This window comes from Berghia stephanieae, chromosome 15 (genome assembly GCF_034508935.2).
Source record: "Berghia stephanieae isolate SIO BIC M18660-M18661 chromosome 15, UCSD_Bste_1.3, whole genome shotgun sequence".
Taxonomy (NCBI): domain Eukaryota; kingdom Metazoa; phylum Mollusca; class Gastropoda; order Nudibranchia; family Aeolidiidae; genus Berghia; species Berghia stephanieae.
The window spans coordinates 22,287,639-22,298,534 of NC_088374.1; the positions used below are offsets into that span (position 1 = coordinate 22,287,639).

Sequence of the window (10,896 nt, forward strand, 5' to 3'; positions counted from 1 at the left end):
TTATTATTTCTACTTACTATTATTATTATTGTTGTTGTTGTAATCGTCATCATCATCATTATTATGATTATGATTTTTAAATCAAGTAGTAGGAGTTATTTAATCAGTTATCGATTTATTACGAATATCTTTTATGTGTTATAATCTCGTTGTTGTTTTTCATTGATGAGCTCTTCTATTGTTCATTACTTTTTAAAATCTTGCTTTTTTCTGTTTGTCACATTTGTTGTTGTTGTTGTTCTTGTTGTTGTTTTTGTTTGTTTGTTTTGTCATCTAAGACAATTTACGTGATAATAATAATAATGATAATAATAATAATAATAATAATAATAATAATAATAATAATAATAATAATAATAATAATAATAATAATAATAATAATAATAATAATAATTAAAAACAGATACTGAATATTAGACTACAATTGACATCTATTTACTGAATACACGTGGTATTTTTAGGGGTGTTTCTTTTTTTACGAAACCTGAAACCTGCCGAAACACGCCGAAACCTGACAAAGTTAGGGGAAGCAGGCAGCAGTGGGGAGTGAACCTGGGACTCAGGGAAGTGTACACCATTGGGGAGTGAACCTGGGACTGAGTTTCGTAACAAAAAAGCAATTACTTTTTTACGAAACCCAACAATATCCAACAAAGTTATGGAAAGAAAGTAGGCAACAGTGGGGGAGTGAACCTGAGACTCAGGGAAGTGTACACTATTGGGGAATAAACCTAAGTCTATGGTTTTTCGGTGGGTTTTGGCGGGTTTCGTAAAAAAGTAATTGCTTCATTCTCGTCTGGTACCCAACTCCCAAAGTCCCAGGTTCATTTCCACTGATATCCTCTTCTCACAGTCCCAGGTTCACTCTCAACCAGTGTGCACTTCCCTAAGTCCCGGTTCATTGCCCAATGGTGCCCACTTCCCATAACTTTTGATAATTTCGGTAGGTTTCGAAATAAAAGTACATTCTGAGCTCACTGTCCACTGGTATCAGCCTCTCGCAGTCCCAGGTTCAATCCTCTCTGTGTCCAAATCCCAGATTCACTCCCCACTGCTGCCTGCTTCCCATAACGTTGTCGGGTTTTGGCGGGTTTCGTAAAACAGTAATTCCCCCTCCCCCTTGGTATTGTCTTTTTACAATATCCAGAGTCCTAGGTTCACTCCCCACAAGTGTACACTTCCCTGAATCTCAGGTTCACCCCCCACTGTTGCCTACTTCAATAACTTTGTCGGATATTGCCAGGTTTCGTCGGGTTTCGTAAAAAAGTAATTGCTTTTATATGAAACTCGCTGAAGCACGCTGAAAACCAGAGTCTCAGGTTCACTCCCCACTGGCGTACACTTCCCTGAATCTTCCATAACTTTGTCGGATATTGCCGGGTTTCGTATAAAAGTAATTGCATTTATATGAAACTCGCTGAAACCCGCCGAAAACCAGAGTCTCAGGTTCACTCCCCACATGTGTATACTTCCATGAATCTCAGGTTCACCCCCCACTATTGCCTACTTCATTAACTTTGTCGGATATTGCCAGGTTTCGTCGGGTTTCAGAAAAAAGTAATTGCTTATATATGAAACTCGCTGAAATTCGCCTAAACCCAGAGTCTCAGGTTCACTCCCCTGTACACTTCCCTGTGTCTCAGGTTCAGTCCCCATTATTTGCTTACTTTCCATAACTTTGCCTCAATTTGTTGGCATTTGGCGCATTTCGTAAACAAAAAGTAATTGCTTTTTTAAAATAACAAAATCCGCCGAAACCCAGTCCCAGGTTCACTCCCCACTGGTGTACACTTCCCTGAATCTCAGGTTCACTCCCCACTGTTGCCTACTACCCATAACTTTCTTGGATATTGCAAGGTTTCGTCGGGTTTTGTAAAAAAGTAATTGATTTTATATGAAACTAGCTGAAGCTCGCCGAAAACCATAGTCTCAGGTTCACTCCCCACTGGTGTACACTTCACTGAGTCCCAGGTTCACTCCCCACGCGTTGCCTACTTTCCACTTCTTTGCCGCATATTGTCGGGTTTCGTACAAAAGTAATCCCCCCCCCCCATTGTTATTGCTTTTTTATAAACCCCAGAGTCCCAGGTTCACTCCCCACTGGTGTACACTTCCCTGAATCTCAGGTTCACCCCCTCCTCCCCCCCCCCCCCCTCAGCCTCTACACCACACACACACACGCTGCTGCCTACGTCCCAGAACTTTGTCGGATATTGCCAGGTGTCGTCCGGCTTTTTATTACGAAACCCGCTGAAACCCAGTCCCAGGTTCACTCCCCACTGTTGTACACTTCTCTGAGTCCGAGATTCACTCCCACAGCTGCCCTCTTCCCATAACTTCGTCGGGTTTCGGAAAAAAAACACCGTATTATAGTGCAAAACCACTATTCAGTGTCAGATACTGAATAGTGCAAAACCACTATTCAGTATCAGATACTGAATAGTACAAAACCACTATTCAGTATCAGATACTGAATAGTGCAAAACCACTATTCAGTATCAGATACTGAATAGTGCAAAACCACTATTCAGTATCAGATACTGAATAGTGCTAGCCTTATATTATATGATTGGTAAACATTTGAGTGTATTCCTCTTAGTTGGGACCTGTGCTTGTGTCTGGATGAGACTTATAGGTGATCTCAAACTAAGTACATTGGTGGTGTGCTCTTGGAATCTACATCTGATCCCTATTTGTTCCCAGTTCCCCTTTGTCTTGCTTTCTCTTGGGTGCTTTAATTGTAATTCTAGAACTTTTTACTATCCCATTTTCTTCCTTTTTACTGGCGCTGATATAACCTTAATGTGTTGCAAGCGCCGTAAAATCCTTAAAAACAAACAAAACAAACACACACACAACCATCGCAAAGTTACCGGGCCAGTCGTTAAGCTTAATAGCCAATATTCTCAACACAAACATATAACATAGAACCATTTGAGACATTGAGTATGCTTCCCATCACAGTCATCGCATCAAACAGACAGGAATGGAGATTCCTCTGTACAGGAATCATTAAGGCCGCCGAGGCTGCAAAGTCGGTTAACTGTGCCAGCGAACTGCTTTAACTATCTCCTTACCATCTATTTATAGAATTTCCCCCAAAAATTCACAACCACCCAGCACAAAGATAGACTATTCTTACTCAAACAAAAAAGTAACAAGTGAGTTCTACAACACAGTGTTAGTTTTTATAGTTGTAAACAAAGCATTAAAAAAAATTGTGATGTACAAGAGAAATCAGAATGAGATATTGTCGGTTGCATCGTAACAAACGTGACGATTTTCCTATGGGTGGTAAGGAGAGGGTTAAAAAATAAATTTTAAAAAAAATTGAGCTTTTTTATAGCGCATTATCCACTAAACTTGCTCAAAGCGCTTTACAAGGGGTCCCTGGCCAACAGCAGCATTTAAACTTAACATGTAGGACGGGTCATGACGCCTTTTAGCGCGATGTTACAATTTTTTTCGGACAGAGACAACGGTGTTAACGGCCAGATACTCATTTTACACCCGAGTGCGATGAGAGAATGTGAGTAAAAAGCCTTTTCCAAGGACTCATCTAGCGGGTGGTTGGATGGGAGCATCACCCTTGAATCATATACCTATGATGTTCGCATGGGTGTACGATCCGATAGTGATGTCGTTTCTTCTTCTCTTTACTAGCCTATCCTGCTTCTTTGGTTTGTGATTGTATTTTTGACAGGGGATTTTTTTTTTTTCTGTAAATCTCCTGCCTGTTTGTTCTTGGTTATTTATAATTTAGCTTATGATATCTTTAGGTTATGATTTTGATTTACATTTGTACTATTTTTGTTAGATTGCTTGTTTTTTTTGTTTCAGCGGTCTCTCATATAACCTCAATTGTGTTGGAAGAGACCTAAAGCAACAAACAAAAAAGGACTCATCTATGCAATGAGCGAGGCTCGAACCCAATACCTTCCGATCCGAAAGCGAGTGTCATACATACCACAAGACCACATAACCGCACAACTCAAATATGTTTTTCATGGTTATGGATTTATTAAATTCGTTTTGTTTACCTCGCATTTGTGATCCTCCGTCTCAAAACGGTATTATGTCGGGATGATTCAGACCCCAAAAAGTGAATTTAGAGATAGATTGATGAGAAATTGGAGCTTAGAAGTTTTTGCAATGCAAGAAATAGTCTTTATACTCCACCAGAACGTACAGAAATTAAACCCAAGTTGGATATTTGTGGCTATGAATTCAATTTCCCTTACCAAGTGGATCCCGACATAATACCGCTTCGATACGGTGGGTCACATATTTGGTTCTTCCAATATACAGAATACCATTTTGAGCCGGCTAGTCTTGTTTGCGTTCCCACGGAGGAAGTGGAAATACCGTCCAAAAATAAAAACATTGGATCTATTAAAGAACGCTGACTGCACTAGCATTGAAAGCCAAATAAAAAGAAGAAAATGGCGTTGGCTGGGTCATGTGGCCAGAATGGAAAAAGGGTCACTTCCCAAGACAGCCTTGTACTGGACAGCAGATGGGAAGAGAAAGGGGGGAAAGACCCAAAGAAACCTGGCGAAGGACCATGGAGAAAGAATAAAAGGAAGCAGGTCTGTCCTGGAATACAGCCACCGCAAAAGCAGCCGATTGCAAAAAAAAAAATGGAGATGTCTGGTGGATGCCCTATGTGCCTCTCAAGGCCTGAAGAGGGTTAAGTAAGTAAGTCTTGTTTGTGTTTCTACGGGGGAAGTGGAAATACCGATTTTGTGCCTTTCCGTAATGCTTTGTCACAAATTACATTATTATAAGTTAAGAAGCTGTGGACTGTTGAAAGTGCTGAACAGAAATTAACATAACGTATAATTATAATATAATAGATAATATTGGGTTGTCAGACCTTCAAATAAGTATACGTCTCATTTAACAAATTATAGCGAAAATGATGGATTCCCTGACCGACAAACTAGACTGGCTGGGAACGGAAAGAAACAGCAACACCATCAGATCAGAAGGTTCTGGATTCGAGCCTCGTGCTCGGCGCATAGTTGAGTCCTTGGAAAAAGCTCTTTACTCGCATTCTCTCACCGTACTCAGGTGTAAAATGAGTACCTGGCCGTTAACAGCGTTGTCTTTATCCGAAAAATTGAACTATCGCACAACAGGCGTCATGTCCCGTCCTGCATGTTAAATGCTGCTGTTGACAGGGACCCCTTGTAAAGCGCTTTGAGCACATTTAGTGGATATTGCGCTATATAAAGCTCAATTTAAAAAAAAAAAAATTAAAAATCAGAGCAAAAGAAAAAAAATATAGAGGAGTGGAGAACCATGACCGCCAACGTTATAAAGTACGGCACAAGATGATAATAATAGTAATAAGATCTTGAATGTAAAACAAAGCGGACAATACGTGAGAAATATCGCTCTGCCGTCAATCAGGATTTTAAGTGGTGCATTCATTATTCATGTTTTTATTGTTTATGTTATCGGTTGAAGAAGGGTTTTGAGCCCGAAACGTTCCCTATTTGTTTTTTGTCCAAAGCTGTAGTTTCGAATTTTGTTCACAACTTGTTATAAATTACATATTAATCAAAGTGTCTACAAAGAAATCCGCAGCACCTACGATCCCCTCAAAAAAGGAAGGGAATGCCGAGTCGAACAGACGACTCACTGGTGACGTCCAACTGTGTCGTACTTCCTCTTCTTTCCCCTTAATCTCTTCTAGTTTGACCTTGACCTTTTCCGTCGTTTCTAAAATTAGATCCAATTTGTCTTCGTCGTCGTCGTCCGATGATAAACTCGTTTCGGTTTCACACATTATTTGGCTGGAATTGGAACCGCCGTCGTTTCGAGCAGCATGACCGAGTTTCTGATCGTCGTTGTGTTTGATCGCTTTAGGAACATGGTCGTTTTCGAGTACTTGTTGAAGTTCATCTGCTCGTCGACTAGGGTCACGGTCTTTGTCGTGCCCATGAGCGTGTCCATCTTTCATGTCACAATCACCAACAGCGCCGTTTTTAGAACCCTCTTCACATTTATTGTCGATTTGGAATTCCCCCACAATTTTCCGGATTTGTTCGAGGTCCGGTTTCAGCGCTGCTAGTTTTTCCGGCTCATGATGACCTATTTCGTCCAAAAGACGATCTGACTTATTTTTAATCATTTTTATCGTGTTTAAAAAAGAGTTAGAATTAGAACAACATCCAGTATTGTCTCTAACAATTTCACTTGTAGGATTTTGTTGTCTGCGTTCTTCCTTCAATTTTACTATAGCCTCTTTTATAAATTCGATTTCTCTTGAGATCATTTCTAGAATCTTCGACAGTTTCCTTTTCCTTTCCATGAGCTCTGGATCTAGTGTCTTGGTTACTTTAGTATCCAGTGTGTAAATTGAATGTTTGTTTTTAAGTTTATCAACACACTTCGCCAATTCCAAACGCTGTCTCTTCTGACACGCCTCGTCTTCACTAACATTGTCAAAAACAACACAGCGATAGTCACAATCTGTAAACAGTTCACCTAGACCACCACTCTGACCTTTGCACCATTTTAAAAATGCTTTATCATTATTTCCGTTGCCATCTTCATCATTGATTTTGACGTCATCAAGTTTTGCCGTCTTTTCGTCAAAGTCAACGACGTCCCCGTGCGTTAAAAGACAAACTCCACACTTATTCATGACGTCAACACCTAAAATTTCTTTCAAGACTTGAATGACTTCCTCATCTCCTTGACCGAATTTATCGTTGAGGGACATCACAAAAACGATCGCGTTGAAGCCATTGGGGAACTGGCTGATGCCTTTTTTGAGAGCATAAGTGAAGATTTTGGCTGAATCCTCATCGGGTGTGCTCCCTGGCTGGTGACAGAACCCAAGAACTTCAACCACTTTGATGACTCGACCGTCCACAACGCTGTAACCGACCTGGTGTGCTTTAGCTTTACCTAGGGATGAGGACAAAGAAATTAATCAATAAGTCAACATTTTAACCAAATTAACTCACTCAATCCTAGAGATTTTGAGAGACCTTCCATAAGCTACTACATCCCAAGTCTTCTTCCGATGTTATAGAGGGGGTTTGGGAGGGGGGAAACTTTTTTTTAAAGTCTCTCCCCTCCCAAACCCCCTTCTAGAAGTTCTAGAGTAGGGGGTTTGGGAGGGGGGAGACTCTTTAAAAAAAAAGTCCCCCCCCCCCTCCAAACCCCTTACTAGAACAAGAATACTTGGGATGTAGTAGCTTATGGAAGGTCTCCCGAGATTTTTGCTACTTTTCAAAATGGAAAAAAACGTATTAAAAGTTTAAAATGAGCATGTTACATAAGATAGTTTTATTCAACTACCATTAACTGCAAAAACTAAAAACATTAGCTTTAATACTACGCCTGTAATTTGTCTCTGAAAAATGTATTATATCATCATCGGCATCATCAAATGCCAGGCCTGTTGCAGCCATCGCCGATCATGTCCCTCCAACCATATCTGTCATCAGATCTTCTCAATAGCTCGATTCCTGTTCCTCCTCCACCAATATATATATAGTAGTAATATACAGGCATGGGAAAAAAGTAACCCTGGTAAACCACGGATACAGTCGGTGTTCGCGTTGAGTGAGTTAATCAATTGATCAAGCTCTATCTGAAATTTTACGAAATGTATAATTTATGTTTCAATTGTTTTTTGTTGTTAGCCGAAGAAGGGTTTTGAGCCCGAAATGTTCCATTTTTGGAATGATGTTAATATTTTAAGCTGATATGTTCTTTGCAGACGTTAAAAACATATATTTCTAACTTCAATTTCAATGGAAAAAAGCCAAAACAATAATTAAATCCAGGCATATTAAACTGATTATGTAACTTCAGATTTGTGCAGCACATTACTTTTTTTTTCTTTTCTTTCCTTTTCCTTTTTTTTTTACCTAAAGACGTCAATGTTTTTCTTCCAAGAATGGCATTCCCAGCAGACGTCTTTCCATTTCCGGATTTGCCAACAAGTAGGAGGTCAAGGTCATCACCTTGGGGCAGACAGAGTGTGACGTTCGATGCCATCTGAAATACGATATTGGTAAAGAACTGTGAATGAATCAATGAATGAATCAATGAATGAATGATTCACTGAATGAATGAATTAATTAATTAATTAATGCACTTATTGATATATATGACTGTTAGAGATTGAGAATGAAAAAGACAGTTTTGTGAGATGGGACAGCGTGGCTCAGCGGTAGGGTTTTTCTTCGTCCCCAAGGTAGAGTTCGACTACCCCCCGCGTTTTTGGGCCCCTTTAGCAAGTACCTAGCTTAGCGACTTTCCCCGGGGCTCCCCTTGCGGCTGACCCCCGGGTTTTTCCCCGTTTTCCCCTTTGGAAAAGCCCCCAAAGAAAAATTTCCCCTTTTGGGGGTAATAAAGGGAATTTTTTATTTTTTTAATTTTTTATCAGGGGAAAAAAATTTCCCCAACTTTTTAATAGGTGGGGAAGGGGAAAAGGGAACTCTTCTATTTCCTAGTCATAAAATTTCTTCCCCTTTTACAAAACGAAACCAATTTTTTTAAAAATTTTAAAAATTTATATTAATTTTTATATTAAAAAGTATTTGATCCCCAAAATGGTCAGATGTGCTCGAATGTAGCAAGGAGCGAATTATATATATATTTTTATATATAAATTGAATCGTATTTGAAAAAATTTTTGGTCCCCCCCCCGATAGTGCCCCGGGCATTTTTAAAAAAGGGCCCCCAATTATTATTTTATTTTTATATATTGAATCGTATTTGATAAAATTTTTGGGTTTTCAGAAGTGTCAAATTAGCAATGGGGCGAATTATATATATATATAAAAATTTTTTTTTAAATTGAAAATTTTATAAAATTGGTACGATAGTGCTCGAAAAAAAAAAAAAGGGGGAAAATTTTATATTTATTTTTTTCCCCAAATATAAATATTTTTGGGAAAAGGGTTTTTTTTTGATACAAATATGGTACCTTTTGTGCCCCCAATTCCCCAAAGGAGGGGAAAAATTTTAATTTTTATATTTTAAAATTTTGTATTTTTAAAAAGGGCAGATATCTGACCAATTTTTACAAAAACGGAATTTTAAAATTAATTATAAAATATATAAAATATATTAATTGTATTGTAAAAAGGGCAGATATCTGAACCAAAGGGAAAATTACGATTAATATTTATTATAATATATTTTTTAAATTGGTCCATTGTAAAAAATTGGAAAATATCGACCAAAAGTACAATACGATTCAATATTTTAAATATATATAAAAATTTTTTCGTCCATTTTTACTTCGAGCACTATCTGTACCTTTTTGTATCAAATCCGTTCAATTTTAAAATATTTTATATATATTTTAATTCCCCCCATTGTACAGTCGAGAAATTCTGTCCTTTATTTGTACAAATACGATTCAATATATATATATTATTTTTATATTGATTTAAAAAATTGGTTTTCGTTGTTGTAAAACGTCAAGTACTTCATGACTGAGGATATAGAAGAGTTACTTTCCTCTTGCTCCCTTTTAAAATTTTGGGAAAACTTTTTTTCATGATAAAAAAAAACAAAAAAAAAAAATTCCCTTTATTCACCCCAAGGGGAAATTTTTCCCTTGGGTCTTTCCAAAGGGGAAGGGCGGGGAAAAACCCGGGTCGCCGCAATGCGCCGCAAAGTGCGCTAAGGCAGGTGACTTGCTAAAGGGGCCCCCAACGCGGGGGGAGTCGAATCGGTACCTTTCGGGGGCGAAGCAAAGCCCCCACCGCTGAGCCACGTGCCCCACTCCAAAACTGTTTTTCATTTTCCCAAACTTCACAGTCATATTTCAAAAAGGTTTGGGGGTTTTAAATTAAAAATTAAAATTTATTCTTTTATTAGGAATCATTCTTTATTGATTCAAATTAATTTATTCTTCCCCGTTTTTTACCAAATTTGTTTTTTAAAAAGGCATTTGAAAGTCACACTCTGTCTCCCCCAAAGGGGGATGCCCCTTGGGCCTCTACTTGTTGGCAAAAACGGAAAAGGAAAAACGTTGTGGGAAAAAATTCTTGGGAAGAAAAAAATTGGGGCGTCTTTAGGTTAAAAAAAAAAAGGGAAAAAGGGAAAAAAAAAGAAAAAAAAAAATAATGTGCTGCCCAAAATTGAAGTTAATAAAGTTTAAATGCGGATTTAATGATTGTTTTGGCTTTTTTTCCCCCGAAATTGAAATTAGAAAAAAATGTTTTTTTAAAAAACTGCAAAGAAAAATACAGCTTTTTAAAAAAATTTAAAAAACCAAAAAGGAAATTTTGGGCTCAAAAAAAACCCTTTTTTGGTAAAAAAACAAAAAAAAAAATTTAAAATAAAAAATTTACATTCGTAAAATTTCAGATGAGGGTTGATCAAAATTTTTTTTAAATCATCAAAGCGGAAAAAACCGAGTTCCCCGGGGTTTTCCCGGGGGTTTTTTTTTTTCCCCCCCCGTATATATACTATATTAAAAATTTGGGGGAGGAGGAACAGGAATCGGCATTGAGAAGATCTGATGAAGATATGGGGTTGGGAGGGAAAGATCGGCGATGGCTTGGGAACAGGTGGCCCTTTTTTTTTGGATGTGATTTTAAAAAAAAATTTTTTTTAGACAAAAATTTCAGGGGAGTATCAAAGCTTGTTTTTTTTGTTTTTGCTGTTTAAAAAGGGGGGGAAAAAATATTTTATGTAAAATGTCATTTTTTAAAAATTTTAAAACCCTTTTTTCCTTTTTTTTAAAAAAGCATAAATTCCGGGGACCTTCCATAAAACTAAAAATCCCAAGTTTTTTTGTTTTAGTAAGGGGGTTTTTGGGGGGGGGGGGTTTTTTTTTTTAAAAGGTTTTTTCCCCCCCCCCCAAACCCCCCCCCCTAGGGGAAAAACTGAAGGGGGTTTTTTGGGGGGGGG

The 10,896-nt window shown here is 38.1% G+C and overlaps 1 protein-coding gene across 1 annotated transcript; it reads right to left on the reverse strand.

The window, feature by feature from the left end:
• Positions 1-4,000: 4,000 nt before the first annotated feature.
• Positions 4,001-8,022, reverse strand: LOC144960556 (GTPase IMAP family member 7-like; the record flags this gene model as incomplete). Its single annotated transcript, XM_078893767.1, is given in 2 exon segments — positions 4,001-6,921; positions 7,893-8,022. Coding segments are annotated over 2 exon segments (1,497 nt in total). The 3' UTR covers positions 4,001-5,554.
• Between the last annotated feature and the right edge of the window lie 2,874 nt (positions 8,023-10,896).